Below are 26,326 nucleotides of genomic sequence, written 5' to 3'. Positions count from 1 at the left end.
CGTGCACTGCCCTGTAGTACCATATGCTGGTCTGTACTGATCTCTACTGCTGTATATAGGTCAGTAAGATAGCGTACTGTACCACCGTGCACTGCCCTGTTGATAAAGCTGATTGTATACCTAAGAACACAAGCTATTTACTAATATCGTGAAGCCGTAATGGCCGCTGTCCCTCGTGCACGTGCTACGCACTTCGTACGCTATTTGCGTACAAAGACCTCGCACGTGGTACGCAAGTTACATACACACGCTGCGCTGTGAGTATGGAATACACACAGCGAGCGTACACACAGATAATAACCTTTTAAACCTTACACAGAGTATGTTTATACTGTAATCTTAGTGTTGAGATACTGCAATGATATAACACTGTTTAACCTTGGTCTGTAAGCTAGCTGTTTGAGCGATTGAGATGCTCAGCAACCCTTAATAACAAATGGTGAGACACACTCCTTGCTAAGGTTCCAACACCTTTACTAACAATATTTAGCTAAGTAAAAGGGGAAAAAAACAGTTAACAGTTCATACACTACAGGCTAACATTAAAATCTAACAGAATAACTAAACAGAAATATACACAATAGCGAACGATCGCAAACACAAATACATCGACTAAGAATGAATGGTTAACATTAAAACGGGTAACAAAGTGGCCACAGAGAAACATACCATACGGGGAACACTCGCTAGCGCAACCGGATCCAGTCCTCCAATTATCAGAGATAAATGTTGATTAGAGAGAGTACTGGCCGGTCTGGGGACAGTGACCCTTATATACACAACATACAGTGTACTACAAAGGGCCCTACAATCTTATTGTTCATTGGACACAGGAATGTCCCTCCGCATTATAACAAAAGGTCATAGGTTTGTTTGAACAGGTGGGCTGTGACTATATCAAACTGCTCAGGTGGGAGGGAATCTCAGAATTCCCGCCGCATGGATAATGAACCGCAAATATAGTAAATGTCCAGAAACTACTAATAGACATAACTATATGCAGGAGCGATTAATCTTTACCTAACCAGCACCGGATTGTTCCTAATAAAATGTTCTTTAGTTAGGTACCAAACACCACTGCTCAAACCCTGTCTGACCCTTCGTATCATGCAAAGAGGAATTCCTCTGTCCAGCGACCAGTTACATTAAACAAACTTACAGTCATTATTAAGGGGAACATTATCTATAAAACATACTATTTGGTTTTATTATTTAACGATTGAGTCGCCCGCTAGACGCACACAAACTCTACCGTAAATGCACATACCACGCGCTCGAGCGCATGGCCGAGGAGGCGCCATCACGCAGCTGCGAGTATCCGCACGCACGGGAGAGAATGTGCACGTGCAGCGGGCAAGCGCATGAGGTGAATATATGGCAACGTGTAGCATGATATTTTTCCGACTTTGACACTGTAGTACCATATGCTAGTCTGTACTGATCTCTACCACTGTGTACTGTATATTGGTCAGTAATATGGTGTTTATTATTATTATTATTATTATTATTATTATTATCCTTTATTTATATGGCGCCACAAGGGTTCCGCAGCGCCCAATTACAGAGTACATAAATAATCAAACAGGAAAACAGCAACTTACAGTTGATGACAATATAGGACAAGTACAGGGTAAATACACATAGTTACATCAGCAGATGACACTGGAATAAGTATCAGGTGGCAGAAGACTGCTGGATGTGGTGCAGTTGAAGATTATTAAAGTAAGACAAAGGATAAGCACATGAGGGAAGAGGGCCCTGCTCGTGAGAGTTTACAATCTAAATCTGTATCACTGTATGCTTCCTTATTGTGTTGTGATCTGTTGTGCACTGCTGTTGTACTGATTAGCCCAGTGCTGGTCTATACCGCCGTATACTGAACTATCATTGGCAGGAATCATGAGAATTAGAGGGAGATGTACGAAGTAGTGAAAACAGTGGAGAAGTGAGTCAGTGCTAAAGTTGTCTATGGCAGCCAATCAGCATTGAAGTAACATTTATCATTTAAATTCTATAAAATTATACAGAGCAGCTGATTGGTTGCCATGGGCACCTTCTCCACTCTTGGCACTGCTTAGTATATATGTGTATATTTAATGTGTGTATACAGTGTGTAAATAACTGTAGAAGCTCCAATCTCATGTAGAAAATGGTTTGTAGGACATTCTCAAATTTTGGAACTGGTTAAAAAAAAAAAAGTTAAACAGTGTTAATGTATTTGTATGTGGAGACACATCTACTGCTGAATCTGTAATATTAAAGTTACATTATTTTGATATTACATAAAAATATAATATATGTCTGTAATAAAAATAAATAAATATAAAATCTCCCTATGCTCTCTATGGAAAATATGCAGCGTAAAGTACAATATAATCCTGTTCCGTTGTCCGCAGAGGTGCACACTGACACTATGGGGGCTCCAGAGACCTCAGCGGCCCCTATGTGTGTCTCTTTGGTCAACCTGTTATGTGCCACATTGGAGGAGCCTGTCTCAGAGACCTCCATGAATACAGTGGCAATGACTTCAAAATGTGGAATATGGTTCATTCCCAGAAAAGGATCTGAAATCACGGCGCCCTAGAGTATTAGAATTTTTCTGCAGCAGGTTACATTGGTTTCCACAGGGAAACATCTGGGTGTAGAGTGGATCTTGATCCAGAGGCACCAACAGGCTAAAGCTTTAGGCAGTCCCAGGATGCATTGTGGCCTCCTCTATGACCCCGCCTCCAGGCACTGATAGCTAAGTTTTGAGTTGGTGCCTGCAGCAGCAGGTCACTTACCAGGTGGGCGGCACTGGGCAGCCCTGAAAAACCTTTTCTGAAGAAGATTCCTTCACTGGGCTGTCGGCGATGTAAGTCAAAGTGACATTCAGCGCTGCAGCTCCCATCACCTCCCAAGCGGCATCGCATACTCCCGTGGCCTGATTCCCAGGTTCTTGCGGCGGAGAAGTCCCGACTTTCTGGAGGAGGTAAGAGGGTCCCCCAGTCGGGACCCGCCATTAAATCTCGTTCCGCCCGTGACCTAGGGAGACGGGTCGCGGCGCTGGCATGGACACGATCACTGGGCAGGGACCCCACTAGACCACTGGGATGTCTGAGTACAGGTCGGTTGTACTATCACCCCATTTAATAAGGCTCACATTACCCGGGGTGGAAGTCCAGCATAGGGGAGCCGGCGCTTGACCTGTAGCCAGGCCCGGCGCTACCCGCTCAGCGAAGGGATGCAGTGCAGGGAGGCGCTGGGACAGAGAGGCGCTCCCCCTGCTCTGAATCCCTTCACTGCTGCGCCGTCCTGTCCCCCTGCTGCTGCTGTGACTGTCACGGTATGACAGTCACTGGCAGCAGCGCCTGCTGAATGAAAAACCTCCTGCCTCCCCTCCCCGTGTGACAGCGGCTGACGGGCTGAGTATGGGACAGAAGGGGGCGGAGCTAAACGGGACGAAAGGGGGCGGGGCTAAACGGGACAGAAGGGGCGGAGCTACACTGACCAGGCTGCAGTACAGAGGGAGACTGGCTTAGGTAAGTTGTGTGTGTATATATATATATATATATATATATATGTATATATATATATATGGTGAGTGTGTATGTGTGCATATGGTGGGTGGGTGTGTATGTGTGTGTATATATGTGTGAATTGTGTGTGTGAGGTATGTCTGCGTACGCGCACTTTATGGATGCTAGTATTGGGGGGGCATTACGTATAATGACGCTACTACTGGGGGAGGCCATTACATGCAAGGATGATACTACTACTGGGGGGGCATTACGTATAAGGACGCTACTACTACAGGGGGGCATTACGTGAAACTACGCTACTACTGGAGTGGCCATTATTTATAAGGACGATACTACTACTAGGGGGGAATTGCGTATAAGGATGTTACTACTACTGTGGGTGCACTACGTATAAGGATGCTACTACTACAGGGGGGGCTTTACGCGTAACGACGCTACTACTACTGGGAGGGTGCATTACGTATAAGGACGCTACTACAGGGGGGGCATTACGCGTAACAACGCTACTACTGATGGGGGGGGCATTACTTATAAGGACGCTTCTACTACTACGGGGGAATTACATATAAGGAGGCTTCTACTGGGGGTGCATTATGTATAAGGACGCTACTACTACTGTGGGGCATTACGTATATGGACGATACTACTATTAGGGGGAATTACGTATAAGGACGCTTTTACTACTGGGGGTGCACTACGTATAAGGACGCTACTACTGCTGGGGGGGGCATTACGTATAAGAACGCTACTACTACTTGGGGGCATTATATATAAGGACACTACTATTACGGGGGGGGCATTACGTATAAGGATGCTACTACTGGGGGGGCATTATGCATAAGGACGCTACTACTACGGGGGGGGCATTACATGTAAAGATGCTACTACTGGGGGGGGGGGCATTACGTATAAGGACGCTACTAGTACTGTGGGGGGGCATTACGTATAAGGACGCTACTACTACTAGGGGGGAATTACGTACAAGGACGCTTCTACTACTGGGGGTACACTACGTATAAGGACGCTTCTACTACTGGGGGGGGGGGGCATTACGTATATAAGGACGCATCTACTACTGGGGGTGCACTACGTATAAGGATGCTACTACTACTCTGGGTGCATTATGTATAAGGATGCTACTACTACTGGGGGGGCACTACGTATAAGGATGCTACTACTACTGGGGGCATTATGTATAAGGATGCTACTACTACTGTGAGTGCATTATGTATAAGGATGCTACTACTACTGGGGTGCATTACATATAAGGACGCTACTACTACGGGTGGGGCATTACGTATAAGATTAATAAGATTGTGCTACATTGTGGCGTAATTTTAAATGGAGGTACTATTGTGTGGCCATGCCCCTTACTTGTGAGACCACACCCCTTTTCCCGGCGCACGCCAACGGAATATGGGAGGGCGCAATTTTATAGTTTGCAGGGGGGCGCCGAACACCCTAGCACCGGCCCTGCCTGTAGCCCCTCCCCCAGCCAAGGGTGCCATCTTCTCGCAAATTTCCCGCCCTGGAGCTTCCTCACACTCTCCTTTACTCCCTGACTGAGACGTTGGGCGCCATCTTCTGAGCGTATGTGCTGCTGATCTCCGGGACTGCAGGGCAAGGTCTTCTCTGTAAAGCCGCCTGTATACAACGCTGAGACTTTACAAACACTTGAGAATCCTACATGTCCTGTCACAGACAGCGTTATCTGAGAAAGAGTGTTCCTGTTACAGAATATATTGTACAAGTATTCTGAGATATATATATATATATATATATATATACCTCCGGTCACTGACCGCGCTGTGATTATGAATAATGTGCGCTGTGAATATATATATATTTACATATACTAGTCCAGTGCAGCTTTATTGTGATAACAATTTCTGCATTGCCTGTGACTGTGTGTGCCTGTGTCTGCTGTGTGGTTTCACTCTCAGTGTTTCCCAGATATAACTGTGACTATATTCTGTACCCTAAGGGACTAGGTGCGTCACCGTCTGAGTCTCATAATATAGTAATACACAGTATTTATCCAATACGTATATTCTACTTTTTTTCAGTCACATAATGCCGGATTTATTATTCGCAGGTATTGTACTTTGTCTGGCTTTATTGTCCTAAGTCGCCCTGCTGTTGCATTCTCACTAAGGGGGTAATTCTGAGTTGATCGCAGCAGGAACTTTGTTAGCAGTTGGGCAAAACCATGTGCAGAGAGAGTTAGATTTGGGTGGGGGGTGTTCAATCTGCAATCTAAATTGCAGTGTAAAAATAAAGCAGCCAGTATTTACTCTGCACAGAAACAAAATTACCCACCCAAATCTAACTCTCTCTGCACGTTATATCTGCCTCCCCTGCAGTGCACATGGGGGGTCATTCCGAGTTGTTCGCTCGCAAGCCGTTTTTAGCAGCTTTGCACACGCTAAGCCTACGCCTACTGGGAGTGAATCTTAGCTTCTTAAAATTGCGAACGATGTATTAGCAATATTGCGATTACAAACTACTTAGCAGTTTCAGAGTAGCTTCAGACTTACTCGGCATCTGCGATCAGTTCAGTGCTTGTCGTTCCTGGTTTGACGTCACAAACACACCCAGCGTTCGCCCAGACACTCCTCCGTTTCTCCGGCCACTCCTGCGTTTTTTCCGGAAACGGTAGCGTTTCTTCCCACACGCCCATAAAACGGCCTGTTTCCGCCCAGTAACACCCATTTCCTGTCAATCACACTACGATCGCCAGAACGATGAAAAAGCCGTGAGTAAAAATCCTAACTGCATAGCAAATTTACTTGGCGCAGTCGCAGTGCGGACATTGCGCATGCGCATTAAGCGGAAAATCGCTGCGATGCGATAAAACTTACCGAGCGAACAACTCGGAATGACCCCCATGGTTTTGCCCAACTGCTAACAAAGTTTCTGCTGCGATCAACTCAGAATTACCCCCATAATTCCTAACAGAAAGGGCAGTAAATCTGTGGAAGCTTCTGCATCGTGCAGAGCATGCTCCAAGGATTTACCAGAGGGGGAAGTGTTATATGATGGTCTATGTACTAATTACCATGCACCTCCCAGTCAGTCCGCAGCTCCTGCATCTACACAGGAGCCACACTGGGCGACGTTCGCCAACCTACTGGGTACTCTGGTGGAACGCATTGCGCCCCCTATGGGACCACCGGTGCCACTGCCACCACATATTGTCGCTATGGTTAATAAATTTGTCTAACCAACTGCAGCAATTCAATCAGTCTCTGGTTAGACAGAAATCTACACCAGGTCACGCCCGTGTCTCTGCTTCCTCATTGCAATCTACAATCCTCTCATCTGAAGAGGAGGGGGAGCATACGGTCCTGTCAGACACTGAATCCTGTGTTACTGATGAGGATTCTCCCTTGCAGAATGATGTCCCTGCCTTACTGGCTGCTATTAAGCATATCCTTCAAGTCACCGATGATGAGGAGACCACTACTGTGGCAAAGAAAACTGAGCAGTTTAAACAGCAGAAGGTGGATAAAACTATATTACCCCATTCTGATCATCTTGCTGACATCAGGCAGGAGCCCTGGTCTAATCCAGGGAAGAAATTCCCTCTGCCTAAATGGGCCTTGACTCGCTATCCTCTCCCTGCAGAGTTATGTAACAAGTGGGAAAATCCACCGCCGGTGGATTCTCATGTCACCCGCCTAGTGGTGTCATCCACTCTGCCTGTCACCACTGTCACCTCACTGAAGGAACCGACAGATAAGCGTGTGGAGGGATGCCTTAAGTCTATTTACTCCCTTACGGGGGCTATTCACAGACACACTATTGCTGCCCCCTGGGCTGCCAAAAGGTATTGAGGCATGGGTCCAGGCAACAGAAGAAGAGCTGCCCGAGGATATATCGGACAATGCCAGACAGTACCTGTCTCACATTATCACCGCCACCTATTACATTCAGGAGGCATCCTCTGAGGCAGGTGTGTTGGCAGCCAAGGCGTCGACTACAGCATATTGTGATTTGAGGTCATGGAAAGTGGACCTGGACTACAAAAAGACCTTGGAGGTACCCCCCTTCGCTGGGGATATTTTGTTTGGAGGAAGACCTGAATAAAATTGTCTGAGTTAGCGGCTGCTAAGACTGCTTTTCTCCCAAATACTAATCCTTCTGAGCAGAAGGCAAAAGGTACCACTTTTCATTCCTTTCGGCCTCAAGGGAAAATAAAAGGTCAGGCATACCCGAGACAATCTCGTGCTTCCAGAACCACAAAGCCCAAGGCGAAACAATCCTGTGCAGCCCGTCAGCCTGCTTCAAAACATGACAAGCCTGCTGCATGACGGGGTGGGCCTCCCCCTGGGGGATCCCATGGTGGGAGGCCGACTTCTGCAGTTCGCCCAGGTCTGGTTAAAGACCCACTTCAGACGCATGGGTACTGGAAGTTGTCTCTCACGGGTACGCTGTCTCCTTCCAGAGACTTCCCCCTCACCAGTTCTGCACTACGGCTCTCTCTTTGGATCCGTTAAAGGTGCAAGCTCTACAAACTGTGGTGAGTTGCTTCCTGAGTACAGGAGTGGTTGTGCCGGTACCTCCGTCCCAGAGAGGCAGAGGTTATTACTTTACCCTGTTTCTGGTCCCGAAACCCAATGGGTCCTTCCTGCCTATACTAAATCTCAAATCTCTGAACAAGTGAGAGTGCCCAGGTTTCGTATGGAAACTCTGCGCTCCATTGCACTAGCTATGAAACCCGGAGACTATATGGTATCCCTGGATATACAGGATGCATATCTGCATATTCCTATTGCCATGTCGCATTAACAGTTCCTGCAGTTTGCTATCGGTGACCTTCACTACCAATTCCAGGCTCTGCCATTTGGGCTGGATCTTCATCAAGATCATGGCCGTGATGACTGCCCATCACCGTCACCAGGCAGTCAGAATCCTGCCGTATTTGGCCGACCTGCTGATTCTGGCAAATTCCCACGAAGTCCTCAGTCATCTGCAACTGACAGTGTCCTTCCTGCAAGCCCATGGGTGGCTAATTAATTGGAAGACGTTCATGCTGGTCCCAGCTCCATGCATGGTGCACCTAGGGGCACTCTTGGACACGCACAGTCTCAGACTGTTTCTTTCTCCAGACAAAGTTCTGAAGCTTCAGCTTCGTTGCCCCAGAGTGTCAATACACTCGGCGATGCAAGTACTTGGCCTGATGGTGTCGACTTTCGACATGGTAGAGTACGCTCAATTTCATTCACGCCCACTACAACGGTTAATCCTTTCAAAGTGGGACGGCCTACCTCATCGGATCAGATCTCACATGTTTTCTTTGACTCCGGAGGTTCGTCTGTTGCTGACCTGGTGGCTCCAGGACCAGCAATTGAGCAGGGGCCTTCCCTTCTGGATCCCCGACTGGGTCCTGCTGACTACAGACGCCAGTCTGAGGGGATGGGGAACGGTGTTGGAGCAACACTCTTTTTTTTTTTTTTTTTTTCCAAATTCGTTGGACCAAGGACAAATCACTTCTTCCCATAAATATTCTGGAGCTGAGGGCAGTGTTCAATGCAATATCTCTTGCCCTGCCTCTGGTACAGAGCAGGCCTGTCTAAGTACGATCAGACAATGCCACCACAGTGGTATACATAAACCATCAAGGTGGCACTCGAAGCCGCATGGCAATGTTGGAAGTGTCAAAGATCCTTTGTTGGGCGGAACGCCATCTGCCAGCCATATCGGCAGTGTTCATTCCGGGTGTCCTGAACTGGGAAGCGGACTTGGACAGGTGGGGCCTACTGGACGAAGACCTCATGGCGTCTCGACACAATCACAAGGTTTCGGTCTTCGGATCTCGAGCCATGGATCCTCAAGCAGCATTTGTGGACGCACTGGCGGTTCCATGGAACTTCCGGCTGCCCTACGTGTTCCCTCTAGTGTCACTCCTGCCCAGGCTCCTACGGAAGTTCAAACAAGAAGGAGGAATACTACTACTAGTCGCCCCAGCGTGGCCCAGATGGCACTGGTTCTCAGACCTGCAGGGTCTGTCGAAAGGGCGTCCCCTTCTACTTCCTCAGCGGCCAGACCTCCTCGTACAGGGCTCTTGTCTCTACCCAGACCTGGTCAGACTGGCTTTGACGGCGTGGCTCTTGAAGCATCACTCCTGAGGGCCAAAGGATTTTCAGAGGCGGTTATTCAAACTATGTTGAAGGCCCACAAACCGGCCTCTGCCCAGATTTATTACAGGGTCTGGAATTCTTACTTCACCTTATGTGCTGATAAGAATTATGTTGCCTATAGATTCAGAACTTTCAGAATTCTGGCTTTTCTGCAAAGAGCCCTGAACGTAGGCCTTTGTCTGGCCTCCCTCAAGGTTCACATATCTGCCTTGTCGGTATGGTTTCAGAGAAAAATTGCATCTATACCCGACATTCATACTTTCACGCAGGGTGTCCTACGGATTCAGCCTCCCTATGTCCCTCCTGTGGCTCCATGGGATCTGTCTGTTGTACTGCATGTCCTGCAAGAGTCTCCGTTTGAACCTCTTGAATCGGTGGACCTTAAATGGCTCACGGCCAAGGTCCTGTTCTTGCTGTCTATTGCCTCTACAAGACGGGTGTCGGACTTAGGCGCTTTGTCCTGTCGTCCACCCTTTTTGATATTTAACCGTGACCGGGCGGTTCTCCAAACTCTGCCTGGTTAGTTACCTAAGGTGGTGTCATCTTTTTATCTTAACAAAGATACTGTGGTTCCGGTCTTTATCTCTTCAGATTTCCGGTCTTTATCTCTTAAGATTTGTTTTCCAATGAACGTTCTTTGGATGTGGTTAGGGCTGTCCGTATCTATGTGGATAGGACTGCCTCTATCAGGAGGTTAGATGCCCTTTTTGTCCTGTTTGGTTTCCACAAACGTGGCTGGCCTGCGAATAAGCAAACCTTGGCCAGATGGATTAGAATGGTGATTGTACAAGCTTATGCGCAGGCTGGACTTCCAGCTCCTGCTGCTATTAATGCCCATTCTACCCGGTCGGTTGGACCTTCTTGGGCGGCCTGCTGTGGCACGTCCGCAGAACAATTATGAAAGGCGGCTACGTGGTCCTCAGTGAACATGTTTCTTAGGTTCTATGCCTTTGATACAGTCTTCCAGGATGCTTCCTTTGGACACCGGATTCTCACATCCGCTAAGGCGCGTCCCCTCCCATGAGGAACTGCTTTAGGACATCCCTGATGTTTCCCTGTGGAAACCAATGTAACCTGCTGCAGAAAAGGAGATTTATGGTAAGTCTTACCATAGTTAATTCTTTCTGCGAGGTACATTGGATTCCACTGGGCGCCCACCCTGACGCACCTAGCTTATTTGGGTTGTATGGCATTAGCCGCTGGTACCTTCTCCTGTCGTGAGAATGTGGTTCTATGTGACTGACATCTGCCGTCTCTTTTACCTGCTACTACATTGGACTGGTTAATGAAACTGAGCTCTCAGTGCCTGGAGGTGGGGTTATAGAGGAGGCCCCAATGCATCCTGAGACAGCTAAAGCTTTAGCCTGTTGGTGCCTCTGGATCAAGATCCGCTCTACACCCCGATGTTTCCCTGTGGAACCCAATGTACCTCGCAGAAAGAGAGTTTACAATGGTAAGTCTACCATAACTCTCCTTTTTTCACGGCACCCCTAGGCCAAAAGTTTCTATTGAGAAATTTAGAAAGAAATATTAAATTAATTGTGTTTATACATCATCCTTAAGGTGCATACACACTTGCCGGGAAAGTAAACAACGTCACTCATTTTCACACTTCCTGAGTGACGTGGTTTACTATATTGGTCCGTGTATATGCTGCCGCCGTCGAGCGATGCGCGGCTCCACGGGTCGTTAGCCATCCTCGCTGTCAGCGGACATTTTGAACATATTGACATTGGCAGTCTGAACCTGTTGACCTCATGGTGTTGACATTTAGATCGTCCGCATTCTTAAATATCAGCACCCTGACTGGAACTTGTTCTGATGCTGTTTTGTAGGGAAGTAGTAATTTGGTCGGCATTGACTGTGTCGACATGAAGGTTAGGCAGCAGGTGGGAGGGGTTAGTTTTAGCTGTGGTGGGAGGTTAGGGATTAGTGTTAGACATAGGGGCGGAATACTCTGCTGATAACTGGAGTTGTTGCAACTGCCAGGGGCAGGTAAGTGACCACTGAACCACCAGGGATGATATGTTGATATTTCACTTTACTGCCGACATATCATACCACATCCATTTTAAGCGTGTATTGTGGGGCGAGTTCTCCCCGCATAACAATGTTTGGGGAAGAGGCTGAATGTCTTCTACACCAGTATCTGAGGCTATTCATGTTCCCCAGGAAGGACGCGGACGGTTCCGTTGTGGCTGTAGGAAGATCAGGCAGGATGCAGATAAGATGGATTTGTGCCCGGTAGTTGCAGAACCTGGAGAGATGTCACCACTTGAACTTAAGGCGGAAATCCTGGCATGTTTCCAGCGTTCTCTGGATCACTGTGTTTTGTACTAGAGCGCAGGGTTAGTTCAGGGCGTGCCTCACGTGCCTCGCGTGTCTGAGATTAACACGTTTATGTGATCAATGTAAGAATTGCTGTGTCTACTAGTAATCGGTCTGCCGTCCAGGTGCCCTGGAGGTAATGTACCAGTTCTCGGTATATGTTGCTCTTTGTGTATGGACACAGCGTAGTACTACTTATGTTTTATAGCAAAGGTTCCATTCACAGTTTGTGTCTGATTCTGAGTCCCACGCAATGTGGCTGTACTGGCCTGATTTACTACCTTATAAGAGAATCACCAGGGGCAATGCAGGGTTTGCGTGTCTGCAAGTGGAAAGCGGTGCTGCCGCCACAACCGCCATTGCACCAGCCGCATGCCAGGTGTCAGATCCGCCAGAAGCTAGCTCCACCTCCCTGTACGCATAACTGATACACGACACTGCCGACACACTCCCGCAAGACAGGGTGGTTCCATGTGGTCACATTGTCACCGCTGTAGTTAACGCCCAAAACGCCATATATCAAGGAAAGACAGATCCGGTCATTTGCGCGTTCGGGCACATTTTACTTCTGTGCACAGAGATCTGTCCAACTCAGAACCTGTCCCCTGGTGGTTCTACATGCAAGGTTCAATTCTCAGTATATGTTGTTCTGCATGTATATACCGTGCACAGTACTACTCATTGTGTTCTACACGCAAGGTTCAATTCTCAGTATATGTTGTTCTGCATGTATATTCAGTGCACAGTACTAATCTTGTTCTACACGCAAGGTTCAATTCTCAGTATATGTTTTTCTACATGCCTATGCAGAGCACAGTGCTACTTATTGTGTTCTACACGCAAGGTTCAATTCTCAGTATATGTTGTGCATGTATATGCAGAGCACAGTACTACTTATCTTGTCCTACATGCACTGTTCAGTTTTCAGTATATGTTCTGCATATATATGTAGTGCACAGTACTGCTGATCTTGTTCTACATGCAAGGTTCAGTTCTCAGTATATGTTGTTCTGCATGTATATGTAGAGCACAGTACTACTTATTGTGTTCTGCATGCAAGGTTCAGTTCTCAGTGTATGTTCTGCATGTATATGCAGAGCACAGTACTACTTATCTTGTCCTACATGCACTGTTCAGTTTTCAGTATATGTTCTGCATATATATGTAGTGCACAGTACTGCTGATCTTGTTCTACATGCAAGGTTCAGTTCTCAGTATATGTTGTTCTGCATGTATATGTAGAGCACAGTACTACTTATTGTGTTCTGCATGCAAGGTTCAGTTCTCAGTATATGTTCTGCATGTATGGGCATAGAGGATGGATTTGTGTGTGGTATGAGTGCACCATCTGCTGGAAGTGATTCTCAGTGTCTTTATTATCTGCAGCAGAATTGTACTATGTACATGGTGCGCAGCTGCATGATGATGCAGTGTGTAGTGCTGCATGGATTTATGCGCGTGCCTGTATGGAATTACGCCCTGACCCAGTTCCCGCAGTGGGGGCATCTTAGTACAGTCGTTACCTTCCATTTACAAGTCTTACCTCAAAACCTTATCCGCTAGCTGAGAGGAAAAAAGTGTCCGCGTAGCTCTAGCCTTGAGTCCGTGCAATAAACCCATATTCTGCATATGTCTGCCCGCACAGGAGGGGCCCAGTAACCTCTGTGGTCACTCGCTGGAAATATCACCGTATCAACGTCTCTGATATATTTCCCTTTCTATACGGAGTAATAAATGTCTGACAGCTCGCCCCAGATTCCCAACTTATTTTATTAATGTTACATTTTATGAAATTCCTCTGGGGCAGATGTACCCTGGAGAGTGATAAAGTGGAGAGAGATAAACTACCAAACTGAGGCCCCCATTTATCAAGCATTGGAGAGTGATAAAGTATCAACCAATCGGCTCATAGCTGTCATTTTTCAAACACAGCCTGTAACATGGCAGTTAGGAGCTGATTGGCGGGTACTTTATCTCTCTCCATTTTATCACTTTTCAACGCTTAGTACATCTGCCCATCAGACCTGGTTATTTTCAGACAATCTATTCATGACGTCAGTCCCCGACGGATTGGGCGCTGTGTATGCTCTGCACACTGCCCGATCCGTCCATAGATATATCTGCAGATCAATTGATCTGCAGATATCTTTCCAGTGTGTACCCACCTTTGGAGAGTGATAAATTGCACGGTGATAAAGTACCAACCAATCGGCTCCTAACTGTCATTTTTCAAACACAGCCTGTAACATGGCAATTGGGGGTCTATTCATGAAGCAGTGAAAAGTGTGGAGAAGTTGCCCATGGCATCCAATCAGCATTGAAGTAACATTTATAATTTGCATACTATACAATTGTACGGAGCAGCTGATTGGTTGCCATGAACAACTTCTACACTCTTATCACTGCTTCATGAATAGACCCCTAAGGAGCTAATTGGCTGGCACTTTATCACCATGCTATTTATCACTCTCCCAGGCCTGATCAATGGGGAGCTTTGTATTTTATGGTGAACAATAGCACATTATACTACAACACAAGTGTTTCCAGTGTGATACAGAGGGAGGTGCTGGCACGATGGCCATCCTCTTATTGAGGTGGGAGGTGCCCTGATTGTTGTATGTCCCATTGTGGAACACTGACAAGGGGTCATCAACGCCCCCCCCCCCCCCCTGCAAATAGAAGTTATTTTATATGGGCGCAACATGACTGCTCGCTATACCTAAGTTACTTTCACGGATGTTCCCTTTGTGGTTATGTGTATTAAGTCTGCGTCTCTCAGTCCCACAGATGTTGGAGTCACAGAGACGCCGCTCAGATCGGATCCTGTACTGAACGGCCAGCTATCCTCGCCCGGCATCAGTGTCTTAGACCGGCTCATCAAAACCTGCCCAGTATGGCTGCAGCTGTGCATGGCTCCAAAGCAAGCGGTGGAAATACTCCGCAGAGAGCCGTCAGGGGTAAGTGACCATACATACATACATACATACATACATACCTACCTACCTACCTACCTACCTACCTGATGTGAGCAGTCACCCTACATAAGTCATCCAGCATTCCACCTCACGGGTAACATTCTATTTTCTCTGACGTCCTAGTGGATGCTGGGAACTCCGTAAGGACCATGGGGATAGCGGCTCCGCAGGAGACTGGGCACAAAAAGTAAAAGCTTTAGACTAGCTGGTGTGCACTGGCTCCTCCCCCTATGACCCTCCTCCAAGCCTGTTAGATTTTTGTGCCCGAACGAGAAGGGTGCAAGCTAGGTGGCTCTCCTGAGCTGCTTAGAAGTAAAAGTTTAAATAGGTTTTTTATTTTCAGTGAGTCCTGCTGGCAACAGGCTCACTGCATCGTGGGACTAAGGGGAGAAGTAGCGAACTCACCTGACTGCAGAGTGGATTGGGCTTCTTGGCTACTGGACATTAGCTCCAGAGGGACGATCACAGGTTCAGCCTGGATGGGTCCCGGAGCCGCGCCGCCGGCCCCCTTACAGAGCCAGAAGAGCGAAGAGGTCCGGAGAAAGCGGCGGCAGAAGACGTTCCTGTCTTCAAATAAGGTAGCGCACAGCACTGCAGCTGTGCGCCATTGCTCTCAGCACACTTCACACTCCGGTCACTGAGGGTGCAGGGCGCTGGGGGGGAGCGCCCTGAGACGCAATAAAAACGATATAAAAACCTTATATGGCTAAAAAAAATGCATCACATATAGCTCCTGGGCTATATGGATGCATTTATCCCCTGCCAGTTTCCTGAAAAAAGCGGGAGAAAAGGCCGCCGTGAAGGGGGCGGAGCCTTTCTCCTCAGCACACAAGCGCCATTTTCTTTCACAGCTTCGCTGGAAGGACGGCTCCCTGACTCTCCCCTGCAGTCCTGCACTACAGAAACAGGGTAAAACAGAGAGGGGGGCACTATTGGCAGCTAATATATAAATACAGCAGCTATAACAGGGAGTAACACTTATATAAGGTTATCCCTGTATATATATAGCGCTCTGGTGTGTGCTGGCAAACTCTCCCTCTGTCTCCCCAAAGGGCTAGTGGGGTCCTGTCCTCTATCAGAGCATTCCCTGTGTGTGTGCTGGGTGTCGGTACGATTGTGTCGACATGTATGAGGAGGAAAATGATGTGGAAGCAGAGCAATTGCCTGTGTTAGTGATGTCACCCCCTAGGGAGTCGACACCTGACTGGATGGTAGTAATTAAAGAATTACGTGACAATGTCAGCACTTTGCATACCTCAGATGGTCGACACAGACCCTGACACGGATACTGAATCCAGTGTCGACGTGACGAGACAAACGTAATGTCCAGTAGGGCCACACGTTACATGATCACGGCAATGAAGGAGGCATTGAACATTTCTGACACTACAAGTACCACAAAAAAGGGTATTATGTGGGGTGTGAAAAAACTACCAGTGGTTTTTCCTGAGTCAGATGAATTAAATGAGGTGTGTGATAAAGCGTGGGTTTCCCCCGATAAAAAACTGCTGATTTCTAATAAATTATTGGCACTATACCCTTTCCCGCCAGAGGTTAGGGCACGTTGGGAAACACCCCCTAGGGTAGATAAGGCGCTCACACGCTTATCAAAACAAGTGGCGTTACAGTCTCCTGATACGGCCGCTCTCAAGGAACCAGCTGATAGAAGGCTGGAAAATATCTTAAAAGGTATATACACACATACCGATGTTATACTGCGACCAGCGATCGCCTCAGCCTGGATGTGCAGCGCTGGAGTGGCTTGGTCGGATTCCCTGACTGAAAATATTGATACCCTGGATAGGGACAGTATATTATTAACTATAGAGCATTTAAAGGATGCATTACTATATATGCGAGATGCACAGAGGGATATTTGCACCCTGGCATCTAGAGTAAGTGCGATGTCCATTTCTGCCAGAAGAACGTTATGGACGCGACAGTGGTCAGGTGATGCGGATTCCAAACGACATATGGAAGTATTGCCGTATAAAGGGGAGGAGTTATTTGGGGTCGGTCTATCGGACCTGGTGGCCACAGCAACGGCTGGAAAAGCCACCTTTTTACCCCAGGTCACCTCTCAGCAGAAAAAGACACCGTCTTTTCAAACCCAGTCCTTTCGTCCCTATAAGGGCAAGAGGGAAAAAGGCCGCTCGTTCCTGCCCCGGGGCAGAGGAAGGGAAAAAAGACTGCACCATGCAGCCTCTTCCCAGGAGCAGAAGCCCTCCCCCGCTTCTGCCAAGTCCTCAGCATGACGCTGGGGCTCTGCAAGCAGACTCGGGCACGGTGGGGGGCCGTCTCAAGAATTTCAGCGCGCAGTGGGCTCACTCCCAAGTGGACCCCTGGATCCTGCAGGTAGTATCACAGGGGTACAAATTGGAATTCGAGACGTCTCCCCCTCGCCGGTTCCTGAAGTCTGCTCTACCAACGTCTCCCTCCGACAGGGAGGCAGTATTGGAAGCTATTCACAAGCTGTATTCCCAGCAGGTGATAATCAAGGTACCCCTCCTACAACAGGGAAAGGGGTATTATTCCACGCTGTTTGTGGTACCGAAGCCGGACGGCTCGGTGAGACCAATTTTAAATCTAAAATCTTTGAACACTTACATAAAAAGGTTCAAATTCAAGATGGAGTCACTCAGAGCAGTGATAGCGAACCTGGAAGAAGGGGACTATATGGTATCTCTAGACATCAAGGATGCTTATCTCCATGTCCCAATCTACCCTTCTCACTAAGGGTACCTCAGGTTTGTGATACAAAACTGTCATTATCAGTTTCAGACGCTGCCGTTTGGATTGTCCACGGCACCACGGGTCTTTACCAAGGTAATGGCCGAAATGATGATTCTTCTTCGAAGAAAAGGCGTATTAATTATCCCTTACTTGGACGATCTCCTGATAAGGGCAAGGTCCAGGGAACAGTTAGAGGTCGGAGTAGCACTATCTCAGGTAGTGCTACGTCAGCACGGGTGGATTCTAAATATCCCAAAATCACAGCTGATTCCAACAACACGTCTACTGTTCCTAGGGATGATTCTGGACACAGTCCAGAAAAAGGTGTTTCTCCCGGAGGAGAAGGCCAGGGAGTTATCCGAGCTAGTCAGGAACCTCCTAAAACCAGGACAAGTGTCAGTGCATCAGTGCACGAGAGTCCTGGGAAAAATGGTGGCTTCTTACGAAGCGATTCCATTCGGAAGATTCCATGCAAGAACATTTCAGTGGGATCTGCTGGACAAATGGTCTGGATCGCATCTTCAGATGCATCAGCGGATAACCCTATCTCCAAGGACAAGGGTATCTCTCCTGTGGTGGTTACAGAAGGCTCATCTTCTAGAGGGCCGCAGATTCGGCATTCAGGATTGGATGCTGGTAACCACGGATGCCAGCCTGAGAGGCTGGGGAGCAGTCACACAGGGAAGAAATTTCCAGGGCTTGTGGTCAAGCATGGAAACGTCTCTTCACATAAATATCCTAGAGCTAAGGGCCATTTACAATGCCCTAAGTCAAGCAAGGCCTCTGCTTCAGGGTCAACCGGTATTGATCCAGTCGGACAACATCACGGCTGTCGCCCACGTAAACAGACAGGGCGGCACAAGAAGCAGGAGGGCAATGGCAGAAGCTGCAAGGATTCTCCGCTGGGCGGAAAATCATGTGATAGCACTGTCGGCAGTGTTCATTCCGGGAGTGGACAACTGGGAAGCAGACTTCCTCAGCAGACACGACCTCCACCCGGGGGAGTGGGGACTTCATCCAGAAGTCTTCCAAGTGATTGTAAACCGTTGGGAAAAACCAAAGGTGGACATGATGGCGTCCCGTCTCAACAAGAAACTGGACAGATATTGCGCCAGGTCAAGGGACCCTCAGGCAATAGCGGTGGACGCTCTGGTAACTCCGTGGGTGTTCCAGTCGGTATATGTGTTCCCTCCTCTTCCTCTCATACCAAAAGTACTGAGAATCATAAGAAGGAGAGGAGTAAGAACGATACTCGTGGCTCCGGATTGGCCAAGAAGAACTTGGTACCCGGAGCTGCAAGAGATGCTCACGGAGGACCCGTGGCCTCTACCTCTAAGGAAGGACCTGCTCCAGCAGGGACCTTGTCTGTTCCAAGACTTACCGCGGCTGCGTTTGACGGCATGGCGGTTGAACGCCGGATCCTGAAGGAAAAAGGCATTCCAGATAAAGTCATCCCTACCCTGATCAAGGCCAGGAAGGATGTAACTGCAAAACATTATCATCGCATTTGGCGAAAATATGTTGCGTGGTGTGAGGCCAAGAAGGCCCCTACGGAGGAATTTCAACTGGGTCGTTTCCTACATTTCCTGCAAGCAGGATTGTCTATGGGCCTAAAATTAGGATCCATTAAGGTTCAAATTTCGGCCCTGTCGATCTTCTTCCAGAAAGAACTGGCTTCAGTGCCTGAAGTTCAGACGTTTGTCAAAGGGGTACTGCATATACAGCCTCCTTTTGTGCCTCCAGTGGCACCTTGGGATCTCAATGTAGTTTTAGGGTTCCTAAAATCACATTGGTTTGAACCACTTGCCACAGTGGATTTGAAATATCTCACATGGAAAGTGGTAATGCTGTTGGCCCTGGCTTCAGCCAGGCGCGTATCAGAATTGGCGGCTTTATCCTATAAAAGCCCTTACCTGATATTTCATTCGGATAGGGCGGAATTGAGGACTCGTCCTCAATTTCTCCCTAAGGTGGTTTCAGCGTTTCACATGAATCAACCTATTGTGGTACCTGTGGCTACTAGGGACTTGGAGGACTCCAAGTTGCTGGACGTAGTCAGGGCCCTGAAAATATATGTTTCCAGGACGGCTGGAGTCAGAAAATCTGACTCGCTGTTTATACTGTATGCACCCAACAAGCTGGGTGCTCCTGCTTCTAAGCAGACGATTGCTCGTTGGATTTGTAGTACAATTCAACTTGCACATTCTGTGGCAGGCCTGCCACAGCCAAAATCTGTAAAAGCCCATTCCACAAGGAAGGTGGGCTCATCTTGGGCGGCTGCCCGAGGGGTCTCGGCTTTACAACTTTGCCGAGCAGCTACTTGGTCAGGGGCAAACACGTTTGCTAAATTCTACAAATTTGATACCCTGGCTGAGGAGTACCTGGAGTTCTCTCATTCGGTGCTGCAGAGTCATCCGCACTCTCCCGCCCGTTTGGGAGCTTTGGTATAATCCCCATGGTCCTTACGGAGTTCCCAGCATCCACTAGGACGTCAGAGAAAATAAGAATTTACTTACCGATAATTCTATTTCTCATAGTCCGTAGTGGATGCTGGGCGCCCATCCCAAGTGCGGATTGTCTGCAATACTTGTATATAGTTATTGTTACAAACAAATCGGGTTGTTTATTGTTGGAAGCCATCTTTTCAGAGGCTCCTACGGTTATCATACTGTTAACTGGGTTCAGATCACGAGTTGTACGGTGTGATTGGTGTGGCTGGTATGAGTCTTACCCGGGATTCAAGATCCTTCCTTATTATGTACGCTCGTCCGGGCACAGTATCTTAACTGAGGCTTGGAGGAGGGTCATAGGGGGAGGAGCCAGTGCACACCAGCTAGTCTAAAGCTTTTACTTTTTGTGCCCAGTCTCCTGCGGAGCCGCTATCCCCATGGTCCTTACGGAGTTCCCAGCATCCACTACGGACTATGAGAAATAGAATTATCGGTAAGTAAAGTCTTATTTTTTTAGACCTTCCATCATTTAACCACTAGGTGTCGCTGTTCTGCTGTGTGTTCTCTGTGCTGTGTATTTCTGCAGCTTTGTGCAGTCTCCTATATCTGAAAGGGATGTGTTTGTTGTGTCGACACTCATTAGGTCGACAGGCACTAGATCGACACCTGGAAAAGGTCGGCAGGTCGATATGGAAAAAGGTTGACTTGAGTTTTTTTTTTATTTGTGTCGCTTTCTTTGTAAAGTTACCGGGAACCCCAATCAGTGCGCAGTGTCCCCTCGCTTCGCTCGCCATGCTGCGGGCAAGGTGCCTCACTCCACTACTGCTGCGCTCAGCACAGGTTACCGTTCCCAATCGTAGGCCGCGTGGATCATAAAGTATGAAAAAGTTAAATAAAATAAAAAAGGGGAAAACTCATGTCGACCAATAGGGGTCGATCTGATGACAGTCTACCTAAAGACCGTATACCATCCGAAATGCTTTGGGCCAGAAGTATTTTGGCTTTTTCCATATTTTGGAATATTAATGTGATATCTTGGGATGGGAGCCAAGTCTAAACACAGAGAAATAATTTATGTCTTATACATACTTTATACACCTATAGCCTGAAGATATTTTTATACAGTATTTTTAATAATTTAGGAGCATGAGACAAGTCTGTGTACTTTAATCCATCAGAAAGCGAAGCTCTCGCTATCTCAGTCGCACTAAACAAATGTCAGACTTTCGGAGACGGGAGACTCCTCCTTTATAGCAATGCCTCTTTGTATTTATTCAGAATATGCAGAAGATATGACTCTATGGGCAGGATAACCGGTCATATATTCTACTGACGATCTTGGCGTGACTACAACCTGTATTTATAAATAGGGTATCTCTTTTATTGATACATTGTAGCACTGTTGTCCAAATTGCATTGCTCTCATATTTAGCATTGTCCTGTCTCCAATTGATGCAGACAATGTGAGAAGGCGTCTGATCCATACCTGACCTGGTATGTGCTGTTATACTGTATGCTACACCCCCCTCCCCTTCTCTCGTGGGGCCCCAGTAACATGCCAGAAAATATGCAGCACATGTCTCCGTGTTTTGTCTTAATGCAAGAACTTACTGTATGATAGCGATGCTTCTTTAAGGGGGAAGGGGAAGGGGGGGGTTCTTAACGTTTGGGTCCCCAGATGTAGCTGCATTATCTCAGGCATGATTATGTCATTGTGACATTTTCCTGGACTAGTGAAGCAGAAATTCCATCATTCCGCACCCTTTTCCAGATGCATTTTAATTACTAATTTAACACGTGTGTTCGGAGAAGACAACGGGGTTTGCAACCTGTCCAAATGTTGTTGAACTACAACTCCCAGCAGTCTTTCCCAGATGAACATAAGCACGTTTACTGAGATTGAGTTTATATGTTTATTGCAAATAAAGTTGTGTCTTAGTAATGTCAGCTATTCAGTATCTGTTGCATGTATACGGTGTATGTAATGTATAGCAGGAATAGAGATCCCTGTGTGAGGAGGGCGGTGACTGACAATGGGATAGAGGGTCGTCCATCATCCTAAATCAGGGCTCTTCCTCTGGCAAATGATTGCTCCAGCAACTAATAGAAACTGGGAGAGGGCACAGGTTCCAGGGGTAGGTACCATATCCTCATGGAAGGAGTGATCCTGGGATGAGCGGTCCTGAAACATTGTGTCTCTGTTGCAGGTCTTCCTGGTGACACGAGATGTGGAGATGAAATGTATGATCCTCTGGGTTAATTTTGCAGAGCAGCAAGAGGCGGCTGGCATACTCCGTTACAACATCCGAGAGGAGAAGACAAGTAGGTCACTGTCTGGCGCTTCTGTTGCTGAGCCTTTAACCTAAAAGCTTCATAGGGGTCTATTTACTAAGCCTTGGAGAGAGATAAAGTGGACGGAGATAAAATACCAACCAATCAGCTCCTAACTGCCATGTTACAGGCTGGGTTTGAAAAATGACAGTTAGGGACTGATTGGCTGGTACTTTGGGCCTAATTCAGACCTGATTGCAGCAGCAAATTTGTTAGCAGTTGGGCAAAACCATGTGCAGTGCAGGGGGGGGGGGGGGGGGGGGGGGGTGGCGGGGGGGGGGGAGGGAGAAGTAACATGTGCAGAGAGAGTTAGACTTGGGTGGGGTGTGTTCAAACTGAAATCTAAATTGCAGTGTAAAAATAAAGCAGCCATTATTTACCCTGCACAGAAACAAAATAACCCACCCAAGTCTAACCGTCTCTGCACATGTTACATCTGCCCCACCTGCAGTGCACATGGTTTTGCCCAACTGCTAACAAGTTGGCTGCTGCGATCAACTCTGAATTACCCCCTTTATCTCTGTCCACTTTGTCTCTTTCCAAGGCTTAGTACATAGAACTTTCGCTTACACCATGTATAATAGAAAATATTATATTGTGTAATAGTTAATATGAAACATTATTACAGATAAGTAAATTATATAGTAAACTGTAGCAGTTCTGTAGTTAATCGTAGGTATATACAGATGTGTCCTCATACACCCATTGTCTATACAACATAAGATGCTCAGGAATTAGTTGTAAACACGGATAAAGTCACAGATGAAGCAAAACGGAACTTTCCGCGCGAAAAAGCCGCGGCTGCTGCATTATAGCACTTCTTACAGGGATTCAGACTCATTCTCACTCAGATATACAAGTGTCGCACATTAAATTGATCAGCGTAATCTAGCAATGCCGTTTGTAGCTTCCAGTTGTTTTGCAAATAAGATGCACATTTGGAGAGAGAAAGACACTTTGCGCGTTCAAACCGTACGCGACCTGGAACGCCAGAAAGTGCTGTTTACAGCGACTTGAGCAACATTGTATGAGGACAGTTGTAGAAATAAACGAGTTGCAACTTTGTACCAAAACAAATGAGTGCGTAAGATGGATGGTGTTAATAAACTGGAAAATACTGTATAAGAGAATAATACAGCAATAAATTAGATTTACAAATGAGCTAGCAGCCGATAAAAAAATAAAAATAATTAACACACAAATACAGAAAAATAAAATGTGATTTTAGAAATGGGAAGTTCAATGGTAGAGGGAAATAAAACTGTCCGCTATGATAAATACCGCGGCCACCCATAAACAGCTGGCCGGGGGAACAGGAGCACAGCCAAGGAGCCAAACTAGGAAGCTAAATAGTTCATGCACTGAATGATTCCCACTTATAGTGTATCCGCTTTATAAAAGGTACTTTCCTTAGTGCGGTTCTGCTTTAGCAGTTTATATTTGATAAGCTATAAGTGTTGCAGTCACCTTTTCTCTAGTAGAAGTTAGTAATGAGTCTAGTTCCTCTTACCGTAATGTCCTGGAAAGTAATGCACTTTTAGCTTATTTCTCGTGGAACCTAAATGTAAAATAATCTTTACTTTATTTTGAAATAAATTAATGTGTGACGGTAGCCCCTGGTGCATGTCACTAATTAAATTCCTTCCGCTAACCAGGGCCTTCTGACCTCTGTCAGCACCTAGTCTCATTTTAGCATGGTTTGTTCCCATTTGAATTGCGCTGCAGAATAAGCCCCTGCTCTGTAGAGAAATAAATGTCCAGACAATTTGGGAGCAATAGACCAAATGCCTGCAAGCACATAACTGGGCTCAAAACTGGTACCCATTGCGGTACCACGAGTCTGTAACAGAAAGAGGCAGGGCAAACCAAGTGGGAGAGTAATTGTTACACTATCTCAGAGGCGTATTTAGACCTCATGGGGCCCTAAGTAAGGCACCGATTTGGGGCTTCCATGTCTCCATTTGGATCCCTCCCAACACCCCCAGCGGCCACCATGTCCTCTGCGCTTGCGCAGAAGGACTACCAGGTCCTAAACCCGGATGTCCTTCTATCGCAAAGGACAGCTCACGTCTGTCCTTTGTGAATTACATTGCCTTTATAAGTACATACAGTACCCAAAAGGTACGTAAGCGACGTGTGGCAGGATGTACCGCATCACGGATGCGATGCTTGGTACATCACGCCAATAGAGAGCGAGGCACAGAGAGGGGGCAGAGAGGACTTTAGCTGGTGTTTTTAGGCACAACAAGCTTGATAATTAATAGGTGCAAAAAAGCAATTGAATTGCTATATTAAGCGCCCATTAATATGCACTACGTAAAAATAAACCAAATTACCCAGTGACAGATACAAATTGCATAGTAGTAACACAGCAATACATAGGGATGCAGTTGATATGCCGACAGTGTTTGGGCTGTGTGATTCCTTTAAATACAAAACACAACGGGGACCTTGGGAACTGTTGTAACAATGAGAGGTTTTAACGTCCTATCCCAAACTGTACTAGAAAATGTAAAGTGTGATTACTACGGGCTGCAACATTACAAAATCGTTACTGGGTGTTTGTGCATTAATACATGTACCATATATAAAGTACTCACTGCTAGAGGTTTATAACTTGCTCCTAACCTATTGGTTACTTTGGAAGGATTTGGGGGTCTGTCCACAGATGTCAGACCCGCAGCATCACATGAGTCTGGGAAGGACCGCTTACGCTGCTCTCTCGTAAGCCAAATAAGAGAAGTGAGGCTGGAGTGTCACCGAGTGACAAGTCTGCAGGGGTTGCAGAATAAAGCCGCTCTGCCGTTTCACATCCGGGCACCATTCATGTCCCTCGTGAGACGGCTTCACCTGAGCTGCCTCGTAAATACCGTGTCTCGCTCACTAAGGACATAATCCCAGCAGAATGACAGTGTTAGTGCTAATCTCTGCTGGGAAATGGGGAGAGGATTTCTGCAAATGTATATGGCGTATATCAATTTTATTCTAGATAATGGTTAAGAAAAACACATAGGTTAAGTTTGTATAATTGTTCTGTATAGTTGTAATTATTAACTTGTACCGTCTGCTGCAGTCTGTAGGCGACATAGATTGTGATCTAATCGCCATCTTGTCACCCGTGAAAATAAGTTACACTACACACACAATACAACACTCGGACCTGAGACAACAGACGAGGGACATTATTTGCATCATTCTAATAATTTTTATAGCTAAAACTCTGGAGAAAAAAGTCTATGGCAGGTGAGGCAGTGCCCCCCTCCCCCCACCTATCTTTTCCGCACATCTCTGATCTCACCAAATTTCCAGGAGTTTATACTGCGCAGATGTATATACTGCTGCACCTGTGTATAATGCGCAGATGTATATACTGCTGCACCTGTGTATAATACCCAGATGTATATACTGCTGCACCTGTGTATAATACCCACATGTATATACTGCTGCACCTGTGTATAATGCGCAGATGTATATACTGCTGCACTTGTGTATAATACCCACATGTATATACTGCTGCACCTGTGTATAATGCGCAGATGTATATACTGCTGCACTTGTGTATAATACCCACATGTATATACTGCTGCACCTGTGTATAATGCGCAGATGTATATACTGCTGCACTTGTGTATAATACCCACATGTATATACTGCTGCACCTGTGTATAATACCCACATGTATATACTGCTGCACCTGTGTATAATGCCCACGTGTATATAGTGATGCACCTGTGTATAATGCCACATGTATATACTGCTGCACCTGTGTATAATACCCACATGTATATACTGCTGCACCTGTGTATAATACCCACATGTATATACTGCTGCACCTGTGTATAATA

The 26,326-nt window shown here is 46.8% G+C and overlaps 1 protein-coding gene across 2 annotated transcripts in view; it reads left to right on the top strand.

Moving 5' to 3' along the window:
* The window catches only part of RIN3 (Ras and Rab interactor 3), an 81,192-nt gene that overhangs the window by 27,194 nt on the left and 27,672 nt on the right, over positions 1-26,326 (top strand). For both annotated transcript variants that reach the window (XM_063948472.1, XM_063948471.1), the window contains exons 2-3: positions 14,772-14,949; positions 22,358-22,472. In XM_063948472.1, coding sequence (XP_063804542.1) covers positions 14,772-14,949; positions 22,358-22,472 — 293 coding nt within the window. The remainder of the gene's footprint in view (positions 1-14,771; positions 14,950-22,357; positions 22,473-26,326) is intronic.

The sequence above is a fragment of the Pseudophryne corroboree genome, chromosome 12 (genome assembly GCF_028390025.1).
Source record: "Pseudophryne corroboree isolate aPseCor3 chromosome 12, aPseCor3.hap2, whole genome shotgun sequence".
Taxonomy (NCBI): Eukaryota; Metazoa; Chordata; class Amphibia; order Anura; family Myobatrachidae; genus Pseudophryne; species Pseudophryne corroboree.
The sequence above is the reverse complement of the archived record's forward strand: the minus strand, read 5'-3'. Positions and strand labels throughout refer to the sequence as shown.